The sequence below is a fragment of the Marmota marmota genome, unplaced genomic scaffold (assembly GCF_001458135.2).
Source record: "Marmota marmota marmota unplaced genomic scaffold, marMar, whole genome shotgun sequence".
In the NCBI taxonomy this organism is placed as follows: domain Eukaryota; kingdom Metazoa; phylum Chordata; class Mammalia; order Rodentia; family Sciuridae; genus Marmota; species Marmota marmota.
The window spans coordinates 5,161,260-5,185,690 of record NW_026000242.1 but is presented as its reverse complement, the minus strand read 5'-3'; the positions used below and the strand labels follow the sequence as shown (position 1 = coordinate 5,185,690).

At 45.8% G+C, this 24,431-nt stretch overlaps 3 protein-coding genes across 11 annotated transcripts in view; 2 read left to right on the top strand and 1 right to left on the bottom strand.

Moving 5' to 3' along the window:
* Positions 1-713: 713 nt before the first annotated feature.
* On the top strand, positions 714-12,495 carry Vps11 (VPS11 core subunit of CORVET and HOPS complexes). Of its 5 annotated transcripts, none has more exons than XM_015489754.2 (16): positions 714-941; positions 2,537-2,685; positions 2,783-2,918; positions 3,453-3,616; positions 4,655-4,902; positions 5,612-5,813; positions 6,506-6,657; positions 7,519-7,705; positions 8,300-8,446; positions 8,561-8,749; positions 8,847-9,008; positions 9,567-9,706; positions 9,793-9,995; positions 10,124-10,295; positions 11,658-11,880; positions 12,016-12,495. In XM_015489754.2, the coding sequence occupies exons 1-16, from the start codon at positions 755-757 to the stop codon at positions 12,178-12,180; spliced, it is 2,826 nt and encodes a 941-aa protein (XP_015345240.1). In that variant the 5' UTR covers positions 714-754; the 3' UTR covers positions 12,181-12,495. The 5 variants fall into 5 exon arrangements, 3 of the variants coding, with proteins under 3 accessions (XP_015345240.1, XP_015345239.1, XP_048651540.1); XR_007344456.1 differs by having other exon boundaries at positions 715-941; positions 2,771-2,918; positions 11,752-11,880; positions 12,016-12,158; XR_007344457.1 differs by lacking the exon at positions 12,016-12,495 and adding an exon at positions 10,428-10,592 and having other exon boundaries at positions 715-941; positions 2,771-2,918; positions 11,658-11,791.
* A 2,336-nt stretch (positions 12,496-14,831) lies between these two features.
* Hmbs (hydroxymethylbilane synthase) lies at positions 14,832-22,825 on the top strand. Of its 5 annotated transcripts, none has more exons than XM_015489751.2 (14): positions 14,832-14,994; positions 17,590-17,646; positions 17,964-18,036; positions 18,398-18,447; positions 18,535-18,590; positions 18,940-19,017; positions 19,214-19,291; positions 19,384-19,459; positions 20,693-20,806; positions 21,482-21,520; positions 21,744-21,863; positions 22,050-22,103; positions 22,223-22,309; positions 22,402-22,825. In XM_015489751.2, exons 1-14 carry the CDS (start codon positions 14,953-14,955, stop codon positions 22,573-22,575), a joined length of 1,098 nt encoding a protein of 365 aa, XP_015345237.1. In that variant the 5' UTR covers positions 14,832-14,952; the 3' UTR covers positions 22,576-22,825. The 5 variants fall into 5 exon arrangements, with proteins under 5 accessions (XP_015345237.1, XP_015345238.1, XP_048651764.1 ...); XM_015489752.2 differs by having other exon boundaries at positions 14,856-14,994; positions 17,593-17,646; XM_048795807.1 differs by lacking the exon at positions 14,832-14,994 and adding an exon at positions 15,529-15,644 and having other exon boundaries at positions 17,593-17,646.
* Positions 22,826-23,733: 908 nt separating this feature from the next.
* LOC107145786 (histone H2AX) overlaps positions 23,734-24,431 on the bottom strand; it is a 1,755-nt gene continuing 1,057 nt past the window's right edge. The window contains exon 1 of the mRNA XM_015489749.2: positions 23,734-24,431. This exon is cut by the window's right edge and continues 1,057 nt beyond it. The gene's annotated coding sequence lies outside the window, so the exon portion shown is untranslated.

Genomic DNA, 24,431 nt, shown 5'->3' with positions numbered 1-24,431 from the left:
AAAAAAAAAAAAAGAACAAGAAACATGTTTTGAGTGTCCATTAGATGCCACATGCTCTGACAGGGGTACACAAAAAGAAGATACTGACTATGGTTTGCAACGTGTGTTTGGTGGCCGATACAAATTTCTATTTCTTCTTTCTTACAGCTGAGAAACTGGTTTCCCATACGTTGCTTCATTGTACCCTAAAATAATCCTGTGAAGTCAAAAGCATAATTCACTTAGGCATGACATTTTTTTAAATTCCTGAGCGCAGGGGCATTTTGTGGAGCAGGAAACTGATGCTCAAAAAAAGTGAAAGGGCCGGTGCGTTGGCGCACGCCTGTAATCCCTGCCACTGGAGAGGCTGAGGCAGGAGGATCGCAAATTTAAGGCTGGCCTCAACGTATGGAGACCCTCAACAACTTAGCGAGATCCTGTCCCCGCCCCCCCCCCAAAAAAAGGCTGGGGTGTGGCTCAGCGGTTAAGCGCCTCTGGATTGATTCCCCAGCATCCATCCATCCATCCTTCCATCAACCAATAAATAAATAAATAAAGAATGCGAAGGGTTCAGCTCTTAAAATTTTCAACTAGCGGAGTCATAAAATCGGGCAAACTCGCAACCTGCGCAGCAAGCGGCCCCGCCCACTCTCCCAGCAGCCGGAGGCTGTCCTCCAGACTCCGAGGAGCTGAAGCTGCCGGAAGCCGCGGGTCACATGACCAGCTGGTACCGGTCACATGACATAGCTTCTGGAGGCTGGGGCTCTCGGCCAAGATGGCGGCTTACCTGCAGTGGCGGCGCTTCGTTTTTTTCGACAAGGAACTGGTGAAGGAGCCGCTGGGCAATGATGGGGCCGCTCCCGGAACCGCGCCTGCCTCTGGATCTACTGTTTCCAAGTTCCTTTGCCTCCCCCCTGGAATCACTGTCTGCGACTCAGGCAGAGGGAGCTTGGTCTTTGGAGATATCCTTCCTCTCGAGCTCTCTTCCCTTCCCGGATCCCCGAAGAGATCCAGCTGGGATAGAATCTGTCAGAGTGGTTCGTGCTTGGTTCCACTTCCCATTAGATGGCTGCCCAGACCTCTTCTGTGGTCTGAGGGAAGAAGGAAGGAAGTCCATTTTCTAATTTGTCAATCGAGCAGTACTGGGCAAGTCATTTATTTAACCTCTCGGGGCTTCAATTTCCTTATCTGTAAAGGGGTGTGAATGCCAATTTGGCAAGGTTATTTTAAGATCAGTCCCTCAAAATGGATGCAAGTTGCCTTTCAGAGATGAAAATGTAGGCCGGGGTTGTGGCTCAATGGTATAGCGCTTGCCTAGCGTGCGTGAGGCACTGGATTCGATATCCGGCACCACATAAAAATAAATAAATAAAGTAAAGGTATTGTGTCTATCTACAACTAAAAACAAGAATTAAAAAAAAAAGATGAAAATGTAAGGTGTCATCTTCCCTGACTAATATTGTGGAGGAAGCAGTAAATGAGACCAGAGTTTCTTGCTTTTTGCTCTTTAAGTGACAAGTGGGAAAACATTTGAAAATTTTGAAGATGTATGTTCATGTTAGTTGTTGTGTGGGTTCCCATCTAAAAATAAGTACAGTAGACCTCTAGTGGATGCCCGAAGCTCTGAATAGTGCCAAACCCCATAGGTACTATGTTTTTTCCTATCCAGATGTTCCTCAACTTATGATGGGGTTCTCCTTAAGTTGATAGTATTTTAAGTAGGAAATATGTTTAACACACCTAAGCCACAGATTATTATAGTTCATCCACACAGTACATATCAGTAGTATATCAGTTCATCCCTGTGATCCTGTGACTAACAGTATCACATTGATATCATTAGTCCAGGAAAAGATTAAAATTCTAAGTACAGTTGGGCCTAATGGCACATGCCTCTAACCCAATAGCTTGGGAGGCTGAGGCAGGAGGATGGCCAATTCAAAGCCAGCCTCAGCAATTTAGCAAGACCCTGTCTCAAAAATAAAAAGGGTTGGGGATGTGGCTTAGTAGTGAAGCACCCCTGGGTTTAATCCTTGGTTAAAAAAAAAAAATTCTAAGTAAAATTTCTTCTGACTGTATATCACATTCAACGCCATTGTAAATGAAAAATTGGGGGAATAGCTGTGCATACATGCCTATGATGAAGTTTAATTTGTAAATTGGGCACAGTAAGAGATTAGCAACCATGCCAGGCATTGTGGCTCATGCCTATAATCCCCGTGGCTCAGGAGGCTGAGTCAGGAGGATCATAAGTTCAAAGCCAGCCTCAGTATCGGTGAGGTGCAAAGCAACTTAGACCCTGTCTCTAAATAAAATACAAAATGTGGCTCAGTGGTTGAGGGCCCCTGAGTTCAATCCCCAGTACCACCCCCCAAAAAAAAGAGAGATTAGTAACCATAACTAATAAAACATAACAATATATTGTAAGAAAAGTTGTATGAATGTGATTTCTCAAAATACTTAATTTCTTATTGCACCACAGTAACTAATGCAAATCTAGACAAGGGGGGACCACTGTATCTTTCCTTGGAAAGGCGGCTCCTTGACTACCCTGCACATATGGAAGGCCAAATATGGTTCTTGCCACGTTCCCTACAGCTTACAGGTTTCCAGGCCTATAAACTACGGGTAACACACCTGTACCAATTGAAGCAGCACAATATTCTAGCATCTGTTGGTGAGGATGAAGAGGGAATCAACCCCCTGGTGAGTCTCAGAATGGGAACAAGAAGATCCAGGAATTTTTGTTTGTTTGTTTTGCTGGAGGGAGACTAGCATTCATACTTCTGAGGTCTGTCCACAGGTAAAGATCTGGAACTTGGAGAAGAGAGATGGTGGCAATCCACTATGCACCCGAATCTTCCCTGCAATCCCAGGAACAGAGCCAACTGTTGTGTCCTGTTTGACTGTCCATGAAAATCTCAACTTTATGGCCATCGGTAAGCAGAAAGAAGGCAAAGCTAACACTTTCAGATTCTTTATAGATTTTCTTCAGAGTTGTTTCCACAGTGATGATGTTTATTGTTTAAATGGGATTATTTCATACCAAACTGAGGCCTTTGAGATATTGAGATTTGGAATGGGAAGCGGTTTAATTTTTTTCTTTGAAAATGAGTCAGTGAGGCCAGGTGTGGTGGCGCACTTGTAATCCCAGTGGTTTGGGAGGTGGAGGCAGGAGGATTGCGAGTTCAAAGCCAGCCTCAGCAATTTGGCGAGGCACTAAGCAACTCAGTGAGACCTTGTCTCTAACAAAAAACAAAATAGGGCTAGGGATGTGGCTCAGTGGTCAAGTGCCCCTGAGTTCAATCCCTGGTACCCCCTAAAAAGAGAAAATGAGTCAGTGAGTACCAACATTCAGGTTAACCATTAGGCAAGTTGGGTATGAGAAAGTTTGTTTCTAATAAGTGCCTCAAAAGATCATTTTCCCTGATCTTTTCAGCCTCACTGAAGTGCTGTTTCCTGCTCTCCTACAGGATTCACAGATGGCAGTGTTACATTGAACAAAGGTGACATCACTCGGGACCGACATAGCAAGACTCAGATTTTGCACAAAGGCAACTATCCTGTTACTGGACTGGCCTTTCGCCAAGCAGGAAAGACCACTCACTTGTTTGTCGTAACAACAGAGAATGTCCAGGTATGACCAAAGCCACTGTTATCAGGGGCAGGCAACAAGGGTTTCTCCATTGCTCAGAAGGTAGGGCAAGGACTGAGTAAGTTCGTTTTCAATACATATTCTTGAATCATTTGCCCAGCTTAATATTTTATTTCTTCACTTGGGAGACTGAGAAGAGCTAGACTTAGAAAAAGAACCCTGGGTTTATAGTGAAAAGACATGATTTTTCCCCCCTAATTTGTTAAGTGACATGTGATAAGCAGCTTACCTCTCTGGTCCCTGCTGCTCCTAATTTTAATGGTCTACTCTCCCAGAAATATTCTTGATAAAACAGTAAGATAATTACATATCTCTTTACTTGCATAATTCCTGGGTTATGTAGTGATAATATATGTAGAGGAAGAAAATATGATCTCTGCTTATGTATTTATTTAATAGATGGCTGATAGATAGGCATGTGTATCCACAGGTGAGCACCTATAATCCCAGCCATTTAGGAGACTGAGACAAGAGACTCACAAGTTCAAGGCCAGCCTTGAAAATTTAATGAGACCCTGGCTCAAAAAAAAAAAAAAAAAAAAAAAACGCTGGGAATGTGGCTCAGTGGATAANGTTTAAAAACAGGCTGGGGTTGTGGCTCAGTGGTAGAGCAGTTGCCTAGCATACGCATGAGGAACTGGATTTTGTTCTCAGTACTGCATGTAAATAAATAAATAAAAATAAAGGTCCATTAACAACTAAAAAAATTTATATAAAAAGTAAAAAGGATGGGATGTAGCTCAGTGGTAAAGTGCCCCTGGGTTTAATTCCCAGTACAGAAGGGGGGAAGAAAAAAGGCTGGGGATGTAGTTCAGTGGCAGAGAGCCTTTGGGTTTGATCCTCAGTACCAGAAAAAAAATTAATAATCATAAATTGGTGATAGTTAAAGCAGAAGGTAGGCAAAGTCTTCAGCTGAGCTGAAAAGAAGTGAGAGTCAGTCTAGAGATAGGAATACTTTTGTGAAGGCTTTGTTGCTACCCCTTTAAAGGGAGATTGTTAACCCTTCCTTTCTTCTGACAGTCCTATATAGTTTCTGGAAAGGACTACCCTCGTGTGGAGTTGGACACCCATGGTTGTGGTCTGCGCTGCTCAGCACTAAGTGACCCTTCTCAGGATCTGCAGTTCATTGTGGCTGGTGATGAATGTGTCTACCTTTATCAGCCTGATGAACGTGGGCCCTGCTTTGCCTTTGAGGGCCATAAGCTCATTGCCCATTGGTTTAGAGGCTACCTTGTCATTGTCTCTCGTGACCGGAAGGTTTCTCCCAAGTAAGGATGCCAGGGAGATGGGAAAAGGAGAGGGCTGGACTTCTTCCCCAGAATTAGTCTGATTTTAAAATCCTAATGCCAGGATCCTGCCAATCTCCCTACTTTGGTTTTATGTAGATTGCACTTCCACCTAGATTATTACACATTTTTACTGAAAAATGTATTTTTGTTGCTACATAGCCCTGGTATGTAGAATGCTTCAGAATTTGAGTTGGTATTGTTTTTTTTTTTTTTATATTTTAGTCAATATAAGGGATTGGATAGTGGAGGAATTGAAAGGGTTGTGAAGTACAGGACACCGTTTTTTGTTGTTGTTTTCCAGAGCTACCAAAAGGGGGAGGTGGGGTCTTCTGCATGATGTGAGTACACTCTGTTAGATGGTTTGTCTTCATTTAGAACCAAGCAGTGTTTCACATATATCATGCACTGGATGATTATTTTTTAAATGGGTAGGTGTCTAAATGTCCTTAATTTTCTACTCTGATGGCTGAATTAATTATAAGATCTACAGGGTGAGAACAGAATTGTATGTTCTCTTTCTGCAGCTACCAGCACAGTGCTGCATATTATAGGATGAACTGCTAGAAGAGCCAAAGGTGATTTATTTTGGGTAGAATGGGCAGCACCAAAGCTGTCGTGGGAAAGGAAAACAAAGGAGAGCTGAGACAGAGGTAATCCAAATACTTGGTTCTTTTTCTTTCCTATGCAGGTCAGAGTTTACCAGCAGGGACTCTCAGAGCTCCGACAAGCAAATTCTCAACATCTATGACCTGTGCAACAAGTTCATAGCCTATAGTGCTGTCTTTGAGGATATAGTGGATGTGCTTGCTGAGTGGGGATCCCTGTACGTGCTGACGCGGGATGGGCGGGTCCACGCACTGCAGGAGAAGGACACACAGACCAAACTGGAGGCAAGGCCACCAGGTTCCCAAAGTTGATATAGGCACTTAGAAGCAGCTGCAAGGACAGGTTTCCTAAGTCACCTGGACCCAGGTGTAGATTGCACTTCCACCTACATTATTACACATTTGTACTGAAAAATGTATTTTTGCTGCTACATAGCAAAAATTATTTGCTTTGGGTCCCAAATGTGCTTGGTGTCCTCAGGGTATTATGATAAGGTGGATGGCTTGCTAGATATGGTGGCACATGCCTTTAATTGCAGTATCTTAGGAGTCTGAGGAAGGAGGATTGCAAGTTTGAGGCCAGCCTCAACAACTTAATAAGATCCTAAGAAACTTTGTGAAATCCTGTCTCACAATTTAAAAGTAGTGCTGGGAATGTAGCTTAGTGGTAGAGCACCCAGTTTCCATCCTTAGTACCAAAACAAACAAATGAAAAAACAAAGGTAGATGGCCTGGGATGAGGCTTTGGAAGGAAGTGATGTTTGGGATCCTAAGCCTACTCTCAAGGTTCATTTTGTTTGCAGAGGTCCTTATCATTTGAGGTGATGTTGGTCTTGAGAGAATCTGGAAAGTCTTGCTCCATCTAGGATCTAATCAGATTAGGACTCCAGGACTATCTGGCTATATGTTGCGGGCACATTTTGAGGTATCTTCTCAGGACTGCTTCTACCAATTTTATAATTTCTCTCCCCTTCTAGATGCTATTTAAGAAGAATTTATTTGAGATGGCTATTAACCTGGCCAAGAGCCAACATCTGGACAGTGATGGGCTGGCCCAGATCTTCATGCAGTATGGAGACCATCTCTACAGCAAGGGCAACCATGATGGGGCCGTCCAGCAATATATCCGGTCAGTATGGTGGTGATATGGCAAATAGCTCTAAATGCAGATTCAGGCAGCCAGATTGCTGAAACCTGTGCTCAGGGGAGAAGCTTGAACTCAACCAGGAACTATTTGTTTTTTTCTATAGAAACTGTGATGCCTCAAACGAGAGAATAAGAGATCTTATTGGAAATGGAATGTTTAAGGTCAAATATAATATGACCAACATGTAGCTAAGCTGATGATTACCTATCATTTTAAACTTTAGGTTGACCTTTGTCAATAACATTCATTTTGACTGGATTCTTTAAAGAAAAAAGGTATTCATCTCTTGCTTCCATACTTCTTCCCATGGTAATAATTCTTGGAATTTTTGCCTTGATAAGAAGTTTTGGAGCCAGGTGTGGTGGTGTACACCTGTAATCCCAGCAGCTTGGTAGGCTGAGGCAGGAGGATCACAGGTTCAAAGCCAGCTTCAGCAGAAGCAAGGCAGTAAGCAACTCAGTGAGACCCTGTCTTTAAATAAAATGCAAAATAGGGCTGGGGATGTGGCTCAGTGGTTGAATGCCCCTGAGTTCAATCCCTGGTAACCCCCCTTAAAAAAAAAAAAAAGTTTTGAAAAACTATCTAGCCTCATTCCCAACCACTCTTGAATCCCTGTTGTCAACCAAATTTAAGTACCAGTACCCTGGAGCCTCTTGCTACTTAATGTGGTCGGCTGACTAGTAGTACTCAAATACCTAGGACTCTGTCAGAAATGCAAAATCCTAGGACCCACCCAAGACCTACTAAAACAATTTGCGTTTTAAGAAGATTTGCAAGTGACTGCTATGCATATTACTTTGAGAAGTATACTGATGCAGATGATGACAATGCACATCTCTCTAGAACCATTGGAAAGTTGGAGCCATCATATGTGATCCGCAAGTTTCTGGATGCTCAGCGCATCCACAACCTGACCGCCTATCTGCAGACCCTGCACCGACAATCTCTGGCCAATGCTGACCATACCACCCTGCTTCTGAACTGCTATACCAAGCTTAAGGACAGCTCAAAGTTGGAGGAGTTCATCAAGGTCCCGGGTGATGTTGGGGGGATGATTCCTAGAGGGCCCCACTGAGCATGAAGTGCCTCTACCAGGGCTTGCTCTTTTTCAACAGCACACAGGGTAAGGGCTGCCCTTATCTGGGAACCAGCACCCTCTATTCTATAAATGGGGAAGAGGAGGAGTTATTCACGGCTAGTTCTTGTTCTTCTCCCCTCTTATTTTTTTTTAAATAATTTTTTAGGTGTTGATGAACCTTTATTTTATTCATTTATTTTTATGTGGTGCTGAGAATCAAACCCAGTGCCTCACAGTTGTGAGGTAAGCACTCTACCACTGAGCCACAACCCCAGTCCATCCCTTCTTATTTTATAATGCAAGAAATTTCCTTAGTATCTAAGCCCAATGGCATTAGGGAAGCCCTGTGTCCCCAGAGATATCCCTCTAATGGTAGGGACAAAGGAAGGCCTCTGGCCATTCATTAAATTCTGAGAGGCTGGCCAGCATGTTTTCAAAGCATTGACTTCATTACTTGAGGAATGTGTCTTATCATAAGATGCCTATTTCCTCTCCCTTCCCTAGTCACCTTTGTGCAAATGATTTTGTCTACTGTCTCCCTGGCAGACAAAGAGTGAGAGTGAAGTCCACTTTGATGTGGAGACAGCCATCAAGGTTCTCCGGCAGGCTGGCTACTACTCCCATGCCCTCTATCTGGCTGAGAACCATGCACATCATGAGTGGTACTTGAAGATCCAGCTAGAGGACATTAAGGTGGGTGAGGCTCTTGATTCAAGCAGAGCCCTGTTCTTTTTTTGAGGACATTCTGGAATGATGAACCTGGTGGGTGAGGCAGGAGTGGGCACTAGTCTGCTGTTTTCTTCACAGAATTATCAGGAAGCCCTTCGCTATATCGGCAAGCTGCCTTTTGAGCAGGCAGAGAGCAACATGAAACGCTATGGCAAAATCCTCATGCACCACATACCAGAGCAGACAACCCATTTGCTAAAGGGACTTTGTACTGACTATCGACCAAGCCCAGAAGGCCGAGGAGACAGGGATGCTCCAGGATGCAGGGTAAAGCCTCAAGGAGAACAACTTTTGATAGCAGGTATTACCTTAGGGGCCTCCTGGGTACCAAGACCACTTACTCCCCTCTCTCCCTCAATGCTAGGCCAACTCTGAGGAGTTCATCCCCATCTTTGCAAACAACCCAAGAGAGCTGAAAGCCTTTCTAGAGCACATGAGTGAAGTACAGCCAGACTCACCCCAGGGAATCTATGATACCCTCCTTGAGCTACGGCTGCAAAACTGGGCCCATGAAAAGGATCCACAGGTGAGGCTTGGCTACATATGCAAAGGTGTTAGAGAGAAGACAGTTCTTGGGCTGGCGGGTATAGCTCAGTGGTAGAGCATTTGCCTAGTATGTCTGAGGCCCTGGGTTCCCCAGCACTGAAAAACAAAAACAAAGACAGTTGTTGTTTTTTTTTTTTTTGGTACTGGGGATTGAACCCAGGGATGCTTAACCACTGAGCCACATCACCAGCCCTTTTTAATTTTTTATTTTGAGACAGGGTCTCATTAAATTGCTTAGGGCCTTGCTAAGTTGCTAAGGCTGGCTTTGAATTTGTGATCCTCCTGCCTCAGCCTCCCAAGTGGTTGGGATTACAGGTGTGTGACACCATGCCCAAGATAGTTCTTGCTGTCTCTATTCTTCCATCCTTGTGGCTGCCTTTTGCTGCTTTCCTTATGCCATTATACCTGGCCCTAGGGCTAAATGGTTTTCAATGAAGAGGAAACTGTACTGAGGGAAGAAGAGAGTCTACTGGCCTATCTCAAGAGACTTTTTGATTTTCCCTTCATGTCTAGCAGCCCTATCCTCCTTCTTCCCTAGATCAAAGAGAAGCTTCATGCAGAGGCCATTTCCCTGCTGAAAAGTGGCCGCTTCTGTGATGTCTTTGACAAGGCGCTGGTCCTGTGCCAGATGCATGACTTCCAGGATGGAGTCCTTTACCTCTATGAACAAGGGAAACTGTAAGATTTGGAGACTCCCAGGGAAAGGAAAATCCAGGTAATTTTCCAGGGACAGTCAGTGAGATGTGCCCTTGCCCCTGCCCTAGGTTCCAGCAAATTATGCACTACCACATGCAGCATGAACAGTACCGGCAGGTGATCGCGGTGTGTGAGCGCCATGGGGAGCAGGACCCCTCATTGTGGGAACAGGCCCTCAGCTACTTTGCCCGCAAGGAAGAGGACTGCAAGGAGTATGTGGCAGCTGTGCTCAAGCATATTGAAAGCAAGAACCTCATGCCACCTCTTCTAGGTACTTGGGAAGACAGGATGGGTGGGCAACAGGCAGCTGACAGGGGCCCTGTAGCATGAGTCCTTCAGCTCTATCCAGAGGGGACTGGTTGGTTCATTGTCTTGTTTCCTCTTGGACCCCAATCTCAGTGGTGCAGACTCTGGCTCACAATTCTACAGCCACCCTATCCGTCATCAGAGACTACCTGGTCCAAAAACTGCAGAAACAGAGCCAGCAGATTGCACAGGATGAGCTGCGGGTACGGCGGTACAGAGAGGAGACCACCCGCATCCGCCAGGAGATCCAGGAGCTCAAGGCAAGGTACCAGCAGCCGGATACATGGAGGGGGGTATAGGGGATAACCGATAACCTTGACCTCACAGGGTGTACTTTTTCCAAACAGAGGATTGTATGGAGTGTTTTCATCCTTTTTTTTTTTTTTTTTTGGTGCAGTGCTGGGGATAAAACCCAGGGTCTTGCACATTCCAGGCATATGCTGTATCTACCATTAAGCTACACCACATCCCCTTGAAGATCTATTTTAATGGAGGAATTCCAAAGAATGGTTTATTGTTTAAATCATTATTTATTGGCCTTTGGAGTTAATATTAAATTGAGGCAGGTATTTTTCTTTCTGTTTATGCCTGACTTACCTTCTCTAAACACATTTCTGGTTGGAAGCCATTCTGCAGTAAAAGTCTTGACTTTAGAAAATGCAGAAAGTGCCGGACATGGTAGCACATGCCTGTAATCCCAGCAGCTGGGGAGGCTGAGGCAGGAGGATCATGAGTTCAAAGCCAGTCTCAACAACTTAGCAAGGCCCTAAGCATCTCAGCAAGACCCTCCTCTAAATAAAACATAAAAAAGGGCTGGGGAGGGATGTGACTCAGTGGTTATGCACCCCTGGGTTCAATCCTCAGTGTGTGTGTGGGGGCGGTGGAATTCAGAAAGTAGGTAATTTAGAATTACTCGTGGTAAGCATTATTCCCAAGTCTTCTCTGCCTTTAACAATGTAAAATATTTTTAGACAAGTTTCTTCATACCACAAATACTTATTGAGCCCCTGTTATGGGCCACACAGACAAGAAGGCCTGCCTTTACAGAGCTCACATCATAGAGGAAGAGACAAACAGTAAGCATCTTAATAGGCAACCTATTATAGTGTGTTGGATTGTGGTAAATTCTAAGAGAAAGTTAACAAGAGCAGGGAACAGGAGTGTATATTTCAAGGTATTTATTTATTTATTATATGAGTACTGGGGATAGAACCCAGGACCTTGTGCATGCTAGCTCTACCACTGAGCTACATCTCCAGCCCCACTACAGCTTTGTATCAAACGTAGTTAGTTTTGCAAAGGTAGGTAAATCACAATTTTAGATTAGGTAGGCCAGAAAGGCCTTATTAAAAGGGTCACATCTGAGTGTTTACCTAAAAGGGAATTTAGTAGTAGTGAAAACTCAAAGCGGTAAAACTGTCCCTCTGGGTTACTAGCACTTGCTAAGCCTCCAAGTCCAGGATAGTTGTCCTCATTTGACTCCCTTTAAGTGATAAGAAGAGCAAGCAGGGCTTTTAGTCCTTCATAGGGAACTTTACTTATCCATTCCAGGTGCCTGCTCTCTCAGAGGGGTGCTTGGTCCTGTCCTCATTCTTTGCCACTCATTTCTGTTATCCCTTGCCCATAGTCCAAAGATTTTCCAGAAGACCAAGTGTAGCATCTGTAACAGTGCCTTGGAGTTGCCCTCAGTCCATTTCCTGTGTGGCCATTCCTTCCATCAGCACTGCTTTGAGAGTTACTCTGAAAGTGATGCTGACTGCCCCACCTGCCTCCCTGAAAACCGGAAGGTCATGGATATGATCCGCGCCCAGGAACAGAAACGAGATCTCCACGATCAGTTCCAGCACCAGGTGGGGATGAGTGGCCATGTGGGACAGGGAACTTCCACCAGCACAGAGCCCCCAGAGTCCTGGAGGGCTCATTTTTGTTTTTCTCTTCAGGAAACAAGCACTTTAGTTCTGATTCTTACTTCTCTTTCCCTATAGCTCAAGTGCTCCAACGACAGCTTCTCTGTGATTGCTGACTACTTTGGCCGAGGCGTTTTCAATAAATTGACTCTGCTGACTGACCCTCCCACAGCTAGACTGACCCCTAGCCTGGAAGCGGGGCTGCAGCGGGATCTGCTGATGCACTCCAAGAGGGGAACTTAAGTAGCTCTTGGGAAAGCCTGTGGCATGGTGGATATGGGCCATGGTTGCACAGAAGGGAGGCAGAAGTGCCCACGGCTCCACTCTGATTTGATGCCATTGCCCTCATGATCTGAGGGGACTTTCTTTTCATGCCCCTTTTGCCAGCCTGCTGTCCTTCCTGTTGACTAGCAGAATAGATTAATCCAGACTAATGGGGGAGGGCACCTCAGCAACCTCTGAGTATGGACAATAGCTGCTTTATTCTCTGTTCAAGAGCACCAGGCTGTGCTTGGGTCCCTGCTCTGAGTCTATAAATAAAAGAATATAATGATTTGAGAGTTGAAACATCTTTTTTTGGGAACTTTCTGGATTTTTAACTGTGTATTACGTACTTTCCTCTGTTCTGGAGTCCAGTTCCCTTCCTACAGATTTGGAGATTATGTTGATTCACCCTTATCTCAGCAGTCAGTGGGGCCTGGGGCATTGAGCACAGTTCAACTTACTGTAGAAGCTCTTCAAAAGGCAATAATGTGCTGGCAGGGAGGCATAAAAAAAATCCCAGGAACTCAGGAGGTTGGGGCAGGATTGCAAGTTGAAGGCCCTAAGCAACTTATCCAGAACCTGTCTCAAAATAAAAAGGGCTGGAGATGTAGTTCAGGGGCAAAATGCCCCTGAACTACATCTAGTACCAAAAGGAAAAAAAGGCCTAATGACCAAGTTTCAACTAAGGCACCCAAAAGAGCTCTTTTTTGGGGGTGAGGGTGGGGTATTGGGGATTAAAGCCAAGGGCACTCAACCACTGAGCCACATCCTCAGCCCATTTAAAAAAAATTTTTTTTAGTTGTAGGTGGACCCAATACCTTTATTTCTTATTTATTCATATGTGGTGCTGAGGATCGAATTCAGTGCCTCACGCGCATTAGACGTGTGCTCTACCGCTGAGCCACAACCCCAGACCCTCTTCAGCCGATTTTTAAAATTGTGAGACAGTGTCTAAGTTGCTTAGGGCCTAGCTAAGTTGCTGAGGCTGGCCTTGGACTTGTGATTCTTCTGCCTCAGCCTCCCAAGTTGCTGGGGTTACAGGTGTGCTAGCCAAACAGCTTGATCTTTAGTCTTGCTGGTCTTCTTAGCTCATGTTTGGGAAAAATACTCAAGCAGGAAGCAGATTCAGAGGAAGCCTTGAGTCCAGCCTGCCTTCATTATATGTAGGCTGGTGTTTTGCTATACTGATACTAGATGATAAACTGGCTAGATGATAAATAGCTTTTTTTTTTTTTTAATGGTACCAGAAATTTAACCCTATTGAAACATTTTCCCTTTTTGAAGTGGTCAGCTGAAGTTTATGTCAGTGGGTATTCGTTATAAACGAAATTATAAATTTGGGGTACACTTCCTGTCAGACAATTGTTCCTGTGGGGTGTTTAATTGAAGATCTAGTAACATGGCACTGTGATTTAGTAACACTGTGATTTAGGTAGTCTTTAAAAGAGGCAGTACTGCAGCCACAGTGATAGATTTTTGGATCAGTTGAGCTGAGACTGAATCCTAGCTGTGTTGTTTGACTTAGAGCAACTCTTTAAAATTTTATGTATTTACTTTTTTGAGATGGGGTCCTGCTATGTTGCCCAAGCTGGTTTCAAACTTCCAGGTTCAAGTAATCCTCCTGTCAGCTTCTGGAATACTTTCAGAATCTCAGTTTCTTCATCTGTACATTACCTTGTACAGCTTTTTGACCTAAAGGGCAAATAGCTGTCAGGTGGTTAGTACATGGGTGCTTAATCTATTAGTAGTGTTAGTGGGAAAAGCATTTTTTTCTAGTAAGCCCTTTTCCCACCAACATTACTTTTTTTTTTTTTTAATAACATCTGGTTTTGTATTATCTTGCAGTCTTTCAAATGTTTATTTTTTAGTTGTAGTTGGACACAATATCTTTATTTTATTTATTTATAAGTGGTGCAGAGGGCCTCACGTGCTAGGCCAGCACTCTACCACTGAGCCACAACCCCAGCCCCTCCCACCAACATTACTAATGTGGTGTTGACACTCCCCGGTCTAATTAGGTCTTTAGGCATGACCTTTAATCTCTCTCAACCTGTTTGCTGATTTTAAAGAACAGAAATGATGACTACTTCAGGGTTATAGCAAAGCTAAGTTTAACCAGAGGAAAGGAAGTATCACCTAAACTGTACGAATTGCTTGTGCCACTGCTGGGGAGAGGAAACTATAAATTCTGAATGAGAAGCCTTTGGGAACAGCCCTTTTATCTGTCTATGATAAATGCAGCCCAGCGGGCACGGTAACTTGCTTAAGTACCCGGTATTTAGTCATACTGGACATTTTAGGGTTAACAGATCCTCCCTTTCCTCCTGGGCATGGTTAACTCCTGTTTAATTGGCTACCCTTACGGGGGCGAAAGGCAGTTTATAGGTAAAACTGGGAAGCCTCTCTTAGCCTCTGACCATCAATACTCCTGATTCAGAAAGACTTGGCAGGCCTGGTTCTCTAAATGGAAAGCCCCCGGGGCGAAAGGGAACTCACGCTCCGGGCGAGCCCGCAGAGCAGTGGCGGCGAAGGCGGCTCTGTTGTAATCATTCTAATTCCCCTCCAGAGGAAGGTACCTCCCCTTCGAGGGAAGGCGCCGGACGTGACGCTGAACCTTCAGCAGTCCCGTAGTCAGACCGTGGGACTAGCTCAGGCCCACGTGTCCCCAGTTCCCGCCAGCTCGAGATCCCGGCCTCCACGGACCTCAGGGCACTTTAGGGGCACCACCCGCCCAACTTCCTGAGCGGAGTCATGTCTGGCAACGGTAACGCGGGTAACGCGGCTGCAACGGCGGTGAGTCCTGAGCGGGTGACCGGCAAGACTTGAGGCTTCCGGGAGAGCCATGCAACGATTGGCCCGACGTTGCCATCCTCCTTTGTCTATTGGTTGGAATGGCTTTCCGTCATTTTTTTTTCCTCTATGTTTTTTTAAAGGGCCAGTAGCTAGGTTAGCTTTTGGAAGAAAAGGGAAAATCAGTGAGGAGTGGGGGAGGGGTTAGGTGTGGAAGTACTGTCAGCCGTGGAACCTTCATCCTTGAGGACTTATCCGTGCTCCTTCCGTCTAGGCCTTGTATATTTGGCTCTAGGGTTAGTAAACTAGCACGGGAGAAGTTCATCTACATAAGCAGCGTTCTTTCATAAGATACAGGCCAGTGGGGCCACCTTGGAAAACATTCGCTTCTGATTCAAAGGAGAGCACGTTCCCAATTCTCCGAACTGCGTATAAATGCCTTGGAAGTAGAGCCTTGTCCCTTTCTGCTTTATAGCAGTCACCCAGCCTCATGAGACTGGGGATTTGTCTTTCCAACCTGGATCTTCCCATTCTTAGCTTGACTGCCGACCCATTCGCTGGTGCACAGGCAGACTACAGAGCCATGGAGGCTACTGCATGCCTGAGATAAGACAGAAGGGGCGGCTGCTTATCTCCTTCTTTCCAGCCTGCGGGTGAGCAATGGGTTTCTTTGCTAGTGCAGACATGCCAGAACACTGAGCTAGAAGGAAAAAGTTGATCTTTCCATTATTAGCTGTGTGATCCTAAGCGAATCATTTCACCTCTCAGTGCCAGCCTTTGCTTTTGTAACATCCTTCGACAATTGCCTGCCCTGTCTACCTAGTAGAATTGTTGTGAAGGCAACAATATGCAAAAGCAATAGAGCTAGCTGTTCATCACGCTGGTCTCAAACTTGTCACCTCCAGCAATCCTCCCACTTTGCCTCCCAAGTGTTGGGACTATCAGTGGGAATCACTGAAACCTGCTTGGTGTGGTTTGGTACTGGAGATTGAACTCAGGGGTTCTTCACCGCTAAGCAAGATCCCCAGTCCTTTTTTATTATTTGTTTTAAGATAGGGTATCGTTAAGTTGCTGAGGGTCTTACTAAGGTGCTGAGGCTGGCCTCAAACTTGCAATGCTCCTGCCTCAGCCTCCTGAGTCTGGGATGACAGACATACTCCAGTGTGCCCAGATGCAAATATGTATTTTTTAATGGAACAATTTGACTTGAATATGTTTTGCAGATTCAGTAACTTGAGGGATTGCTTGAATTTTGCAGCTGGGACCTTAGATTCCTTTTTCTGGGCTTCCTATGGTAGAATTTTAGAGTCCTGTTTCAAGCCCAGCCAAATTTGCAAGGGGCCTTACAGAGATGATTTATTGAAGGAGTGATCATAGTGGAATAGACTTGAGTCCAAGAACACCAAGCTCTTACCTCCTCCAACAATAAAGGCACCAGATGTCTGACTGCAAAAGAACTTCATAGGATGAAGATCCTAGAACAGGGGAAGTTGATGTTTCTACAGTGGCTCCTGTTTGATGTAGAAAGAAATAGAACCTCTGACTCACACTAAAGAACCCAATTTTACCTGCTTGGCACTGAATACCTTCATCCAAGGTGCCTGACAGGAAGAAGTGTGTCCCATTGAGGGTTTTTTTTTGGGGGGGCGGGGAGGGATATGCCAGGGATTGAATTCAGGGGCTCTTGACCACTGAGCCACATCCCCAGCCCTATTTTGTATTTTATTTATTTAGAGACAGGGTCTTACTGAGTTGCTTAGTGCCTCACGTTTGCTGAGGCTGGCTTTGAACTCGTGATCCTCCTGCCTCAGCCTCCTGAGCTGCTAAGAGGCATGTACCACCATACCCAGCCTCCCATTGAGTTTTTGGCTTGAGATCTGACACCCCAACATTTACTTGATGAGACCAGAGGGAGCACTCTTGATGAATGAATGTTAGGCAGTTCAACCTCATAGTCTTATAGATATTGAGGCAGATGTTACATCATCATTTCATAGATGAACAAACAGGCCCTGGTGGGATGGTGCAATGTTACCCAACAAGAGGCTGTACATTAGATCATTTGACCCAAGTCCAGTAGGTGCATTCCAACCAGATTAAGGGACCCTTAGTGTGGCAGCTTCCAGGTAGTTCTCAGCATCTGGTGGCACTGAAGCTTTCTGGAGAACCTGCACTGTGCTGGATCGTAAACCTGTACTCCAGTGATGTGTGACTCCAGCTGCCCTGCCCAGCCAACTGTAGGCTCCACCCTCCCTTTGGCCAGGCTGATGGGCCTTATCTCTTTACCCACATGTTTGTGTACAGCACTCCCACTGAGAATTGACTTGGCCAGGGTGGGCTTTGAGTCTCAGTGTCCTGGTTACTGCCACAACAGTAGTAGCAGATCCTACCATTGCTTCCCTCTGGATCCTGAAGAGGGAAGAAGGTACTGAGGAAGGTCAAGGGACTAGTTTTGAAGTATTTCTCCACTCTGAGGCTCAGCCAGCCACACACAGGCCAGAGACTGAGGTTTCTTTCTTCTGAGTTAGTGAGTCTGGTTCTTGGACAAGGAACACAAGGATCAGAGGGGACTGTAACCCAGAGATTTTTTTTTTTCAACAGGAAGAAAACGGCTCAAAGATGAAAGTAATTCGAGTGGGTACCCGTAAGAGCCAGGTAAGTGTGGACATTGGGTGGAGGAGATTTGTCAGAAAAATTCTGGTGCTCACAGGATGACAAATTGAGGGGGCCAGAGGGTCAGCTCCCAGCATAGAGGAAATGAGGTAGCTGGGGGTTAAATCCTGTGGGGAATGGCAGATTAATTTCTGTAGAAAATTACATCCTGAGCTAGGGTGCAGAGGACTCCCAGGCCAGGCTCTTCTCTTTCCCAGGTGAGAATTCCATTCCCTTTAGGATCTCCCTGACCTTATGAGGATCTGAGCTTGGAGCAGTGGCCAGGGAAGGGCAGGACTAATACAAATCTCTGTCCTCAGCTGGCTCGCATACAGACAGACAGTGTGGTGGCAATGCTGAAAGCGTTATACCCTGGCCTGCAGTTTGAAATCAGTAAGTTTCCTGGAGATGTATGGAAGTTAATGGGAAGCCAGTATTAGTGGAGGGGAAAGCACAGGGTTCCTGGCTTTGCTTATCACCAAAGACTGGCCCCTGTCTCCAAGAACCCCTCTTGGCTTCTCCCAGTTGGAGGGCTGGCTCTCCTCTGAACATCTCTAGCTCCGACTGTCTGGGTTAATTTGGCATTTAATATCTTCTGCCTTGGATTTTTTTGTGAGTGGGTCTGTCTTCCTGTTAGATGGTGGGGAAGGAGCTTATGTGGCTCTGTTCCACTAGGAATTTTAATACAGTACTGGGCAGAGTAGGGGCTCAATAAATGCTGATTAATGATGTGATTGGTTGATTTTCTTCTCAGTTGCTATGTCTACCACAGGGGACAAGATTCTTGATACTGCACTCTCTAAGGTAACAACAACTTCCCTTCATTCCTTATACCCCTTCATTCTTCCTTGCCCTAAAAGATTCACTCTGAGGCTCTCTCTTGCCTGGCAGATTGGAGAGAAGAGCCTGTTTACCAAGGAGCTAGAGTATGCCCTGGAGAAGAATGAGTAAGTGGAGACAGGAGAGCATGGCACAATCTCTTGCTGGGATCCCTGTATGCTACAGATCCAGCAATCAGTAAAGCTGCTAGTTGTAGACCAGATAAAATAGGGGACTCATATGTGGGGTTCAGGCTTCTGAAAAGGAGAGTGACCTGGTTTGGAGCCATCTGGCTGCTTGGAATGTAAGAGTGATTGGGAAAATGGGGTAGAAGGTAAGTGGGGAGGAGAGCATATCAAAGGTCCCAAGGCCTGGGGAAGGCCTACTTCCTGAACTACCCTTGGCTCCACTACTGAAGCTGAGGCAGGAGCCAACTGCTTCAGCCCCTTCTCCTCTCCCTGCCTCTAATCTCTCTAGAGTTGACCTGGTCGTTCACTCCCTGAAGGACCTCCCCACTGTGCTGCCTCCTGCCTTCACCATTGGAGCCATCTGCAAGTAAGAGTCCTGGAAGCAGGGGGCCTGAGCAGGGGGTAGACCTCACAGGAGACTTTGCTTTTCCCTCTGGGACTTGGTCCTCTGCTTTGAGTGTGGCAGAAAACTCAGAATATGCCAGTTAGTTAGCTACTGAGAGAATGGAAATGACTCAAATTGAAATTTCTCCTTCATTCCATGATCTTCCTTCCTCCTCCAGGCGGGAAAACCCCTGTGATGCTGTTGTCTTTCACCCAAAATTTGTTGGGAAGACCCTAGAAACCTTGCCAGAAAAGAGGTGAGTGGGGCCTGGATGGTCATCCTGGTGGGAGGAGCAGGAAAGGAACAGTGGCTGCCTAGTGATAAATTTTAAATCCTCTTTCTGAGCAGCACTGTGGGGACCAGCTCCCTGCGGAGAGCAGCTCAGCTGCAGAGAAAGTTTCCACATCTGGAGTTCAAGAGTATTGTATCCTTTAGAAGGAGGGGTCAAGATTCTTGATACTCGAGGAAGAAGATAAGACCTAGATGACCCTGGAAGTCCTGAGAGTGGAAGGGGCTTCTGGTGCAGTGGCCCATAGGGGCAGCAGGCTGACTGTCTTTCCATCCACCCATTCACCCATCCTTCCATGTATCCATCCATCCATCTGCAATCCTTTAATGTTTTCTTAGCCCAACGTAGATGCCTCACATTGGGGATAATGATGAGTCATATAAACTTTGTCCTTACTTATGTAGAATGAAAAGTTTACATTTTAGTTAGGTCTATATATAGGCATTGATGATACAAAGTGATAGTGAATAGTGATCGTTTCTGGGGGCATAGAGGTGCTTCCATTTTTACTTTATATATGCTACTATATTATTTTGATTTTTTTTTTTTTACTATGCAGTGGGTTTTGTTTGTTTGTTTGTTTGTTTTGTATTAGAGATTGAACCCAGGGGTACTTAAGTAATTACCCACTGAGCAACATCCCCAGCCTTTTTTTGGGGGGGTACCAGGGATTGAACTCAGGGACACTCAACCATTGAGCCACATCCCCAGCCTTTTTTGTATTTTACTTAGAGACAGGGTCTCACTGAGTTGCTTAGCAACTCGCTTTTACTGAGGCCATCTTTGAATTTGAGATCCTGCTGCCTCAGCCTCCCCAGCCTCTGGGATTACAGGAGTGCGCGACTGTACCCAACATTCTCAGCTCTTTTTATTTTTTGAGGCATGGTCTCACTAAGTTACTAAGACTGTCCTCAATCTTGGAATCCTCTTCTCTCAGCCTCCCAATTTGTTGGGATTACAGGTGTGCACCACCATGCCTGGTGAATATATAGTTTTATAAAACTAATTTTAAAAATGGTATATGCTAAGTGCTTAATGGGTAAAAATGGGGATTCTCTGGAAGCATCTAGCTGGAACATCTAAACAGAGACTTAGGGATCATGGAAGGTTTCTCTGGAGTCTTGTAACCTTGGGCAAGTTATTTAACCTTTCTGTATCATTGTCCTCATCTGTATAGTACTGCACATCTACTGCACAGGGCTGTCATGAAAATGAAATGAGCTGATATGGGAAAGCACTTTAGAACAGCATGGTGTTGTAAATGGTAGCTGTTGTCATGAAGCTGAGAGCTAAAAGATGGGTAGATGGAGAAGAAAAGAAATTCCAAATAGCATGTGGCTTCTGTTAGTCCTTAGCATCTCTCCGCAGCGGGGAAACCTCAACACCCGGCTTCGGAAGCTGGATGAGCAGCATGAATTCAGTGCCATCATCCTGGCTGTGGCTGGCCTGCAGCGCATGGGCTGGCAGAACCGGGTGGGCCAGGTAGGGGCTTCCAATTTCTCCTCCCCGAGTTCATCTGTTTCTCATTCCTTCCTGTACCATCTCCTCCTCCTCCTTCTTTCTTTTTTTTTTTTTGTACTAGAGATTTAACCCAGGGGCACTTTACAACTGAGCTACATTCTCTTCTCGGCCCTGTTTATTTGGTTGTTGATTTTTATTTATTTATTTACCTATTTATTTATTTTGAGACCGGATCTCACTGAGTTTCTTAGGGCCTCACTAAGTTGCTGAGGCTGGCCTTGAACTTGCACTCCTCCTGTCTCAGCCTCCTGGGCTGCTGGGATTACAGGTGTGTACTGCACTGCCATGCCTGGCTGTACCACCTCCTCCTCCTTTTTTTTTTTTTTTTTTCTTTGTCACTGTAGATGGGCAGTATGCCTTTATTTGTTTCATTTTATATGGTGCTAAGGATTGAACCCAGTGCCTCATAAATGCTAGGTGAGTGCTCTGCCACTGAGCTACAGCCTCAGCCCCACCTGACCTCTAATCTAATGCTGCAAATAGATTCCCAGGATGGGGGAGATTGGAAAACAAAGGCCAGACTCCTGCTTGTGCCTCCTCAGGCTTTCTAGATGTTAATCGAAGTACATCTCATTGCTGGATGCTTTTGGGCATCCCTGACCTCTCCCCACCCTTCTACCTGTACTACTTCCACAGATCCTACATCCAGAGGAATGCATGTATGCTGTAGGCCAGGTAAGCTTGAGAAGCCACTTGTTAATTTGCTCCCTTCCCTTTGTTCTCAACAAGGAATCTGGTCTCACAACCTACAATATCTGCATTCCTCAAAATAAAATTATCAGGGAGGGGGCCTTGGATTGCTACTGGCCCCAAAGACCCTGGGGAACAGGCAGAAGGGTGGTTCCCATCCTTAGCTGCATTAGTTGAGCGAAGATCAAGCTTGATGTGTTTTCATCAGGGGGCCCTGGCTGTGGAAGTCCGAGCCAAGGACCAGGACATCTTGGATCTAGTGGGTGTATTACATGATCCTGAGACTCTGCTTCGCTGCATCGCTGAAAGGGCTTTTCTGAGGCACCTGGTAGGACCTGTGCTTGCCCTGGAGGAGGGAGGTGGGCAGCCAGGATGTGCTGTGTATGTAGTGATCACTCATTCTTGTTGAATGTTGTGAATGTGGAGGATGCAGGTCTTGGCCCAGCAGCCTTTTCAGTTATGTCCTCTGTATCTCTGAGGGCTGTGGTCAAAGCATAGGAACTTTTCATTGCAGGAAGGAGGTTGCAGTGTGCCAGTAGCAGTGCATACAGTGATAAAAGATGGGCAAGTAAGTAGGGGAAAATGGGTGGGAAGACAGGGAAGGACTATGGCATTTCTCCCTATGCATCCTAGGTTTCTAAGCAGTCCTCTCTCAGAATATGCTGAAGCAACCATTTTCTTTCCCAGCTGTACTTGACTGGAGGAGTCTGGAGTCTAGATGGCTCAGATAGCATGCAAGAGACAATGCAGGCTACCATCCATGTCCCCACCCAGGTACCAAGGATGGAGGGTGAGGAGGGAGTAATGAATAATAGTGCATGTAATCTTGTCATTCTCACCAAATCTCACCTCCTTCCTTCATCCAGTATGACGATGGCCCAGAGGATGATCCACAACTGGTAGCCATCACTGCCCAGAACATTCCGAGAGGAGCCCAGCTGGCTGCTGAGAACTTGGGCATCAGCCTGGCCAGCTTGTTGCTGAACAAAGGAGCCAAGAACATCCTGGATGTTGCACGGCAGCTTAATGATGTCCACTAAATGGCCTGTGGGGTTCAAGTGCTTGAATTGCCACTTTCCAGTGCCTATGTCTAGCCTTCAGGACACCTGTGATCAATGGGGAGTGATTACCCCAGACTGAACTGCAGGGTCTGAGACTTCCAAGGACTTGCCTCACCTTGGGGCATTGATGACTGCCTTGCCTTCTGTTAAGTGGGGCGTCATCTCTTTTTAGACATTCAAGCCAGTCTTTGAATGTAACCAACTCTACTAATAAACCAGCTCTGAAAAATGGTTGTTTTGGTGGGGCTGGGGAAAAGAGATAAAGCCCCTCCACCACCCATACCCCCCCCCCTTTTTTTTAACTAGGAATGGAACCCAGAGGCACTTTACCACTGAGCTACAACCCTAGCCCTTTTTGAGACAGGATCTTACTAAACTTAGTGCCTTGCTAAATTAAATTGCTGAGGATGGTCTCAAACTTGTGATCCTCCTGTGTCAGCCCCCAGAGTTGTTGAGATTATGGGCATTAGTCACCATGCCTGGCAAAACTCTTAAACCTTACTTGAGTCTAAGACCTTTGCTCAATGTTCTCCTGGAACATTTTTTTTTTTTTGTGGGGGGGGGGTGGGTTGAGCTACATCCCCAACCCTATTTTTATTTTAAGACAGGGTCTCACTGAGTATGCTTAGCACCTTCCTTTTGCTGAGGCTAGCTTTGAACTTGGGATCCTCCAGTCTCAGCCTTGGAGCTGCTGGCGCTGCTGGAATTAGTTATGGCAAGGCTCCCAGCTCTTCAATGTTTATACCTTGACAGTAATTTCAAACAAGTCCATTGTCTCACAGGGAGCACCAAGAAAGCAAGAGAATTGCTTTAAAATCTATGGCTTAGAGCCTAGAGTGTAGTTCAGTGGTAGAGCACTTGCACAGTACAGAGGCCTCTGGCACTGCCAAAAAAAAAAAAAAAAAACCCCAAATCCTAGGTTGTCCCTTTTCCAGTTAACAGTACAGCATATTTAACATTAGTCTCTTCCACCCCACTACTTCAGGAAAGAAAGCATACATGTTATTAACCCTACAACTCTTGTAAAATGAAAACAGACACTTCATTTTTTTTTAAAAAAGAATCCTTTAATAAACAAAATTAGACCATCTGAAACTCCCCAATACTTAAGGTTCTAGTCGTGGATGGGTTAGCTGCAAAATTCCAGTTCAGAAGCCAAGAGAGGCTCAGTCCAGGGATTAACTGACATGTGCTGGTATCTAGGTGCTTGGATTGCCGAGTTTAATGGCTGGAAGAGAAATGGGGTTGATAAGCCCGACAGGCCCAGTTTTCAGTCTCTTTCAGTACAAAACAACTCTATGTCCAAACTGGAGCAAACTTCCTAGGAGTCATCTCAGGAGGAAAGATTTGTCCTGGTCACACCACATAGGCCTATGAATGAAGACGGAGATGACTGAAAATCCTGGGACTTGGCATAAAGGGGGCACCAAACCAAAACAAGTGATCGATTTCTCTCAAAGCCTGGAAATCAACAGTCAACGTCTGAAAGTCCTGGCAAGAGCTAAGCACCACGCTGAAGAAATGATACATCCAGGCTGCAGCAACTGAGGAACTCACCTTGAGGGCTGCCGGCTTCTTGGCCTTGGCTGCCCACCTCTGCCCTACGTCAACGCGGAAAGCAAGTCTTCCAGAAGGTGCTGTGGCCTTACCGCAGCCCACCAGCCATTCTGCGATACCCGCACCAAGGAGGGCAGGTGCTGCGCCCCCAGCCCAGTCCCGCGGCGCAAGGGCCCCGAACAAGCCAGAGAAGGACGCCAGCCCGCCCCTCCTCCCGGTAGCCAGGACAAGGACCGAGGCCCTCTAGCGCCGCGGCAGGCCGTGCGGGCGCGGGGGAG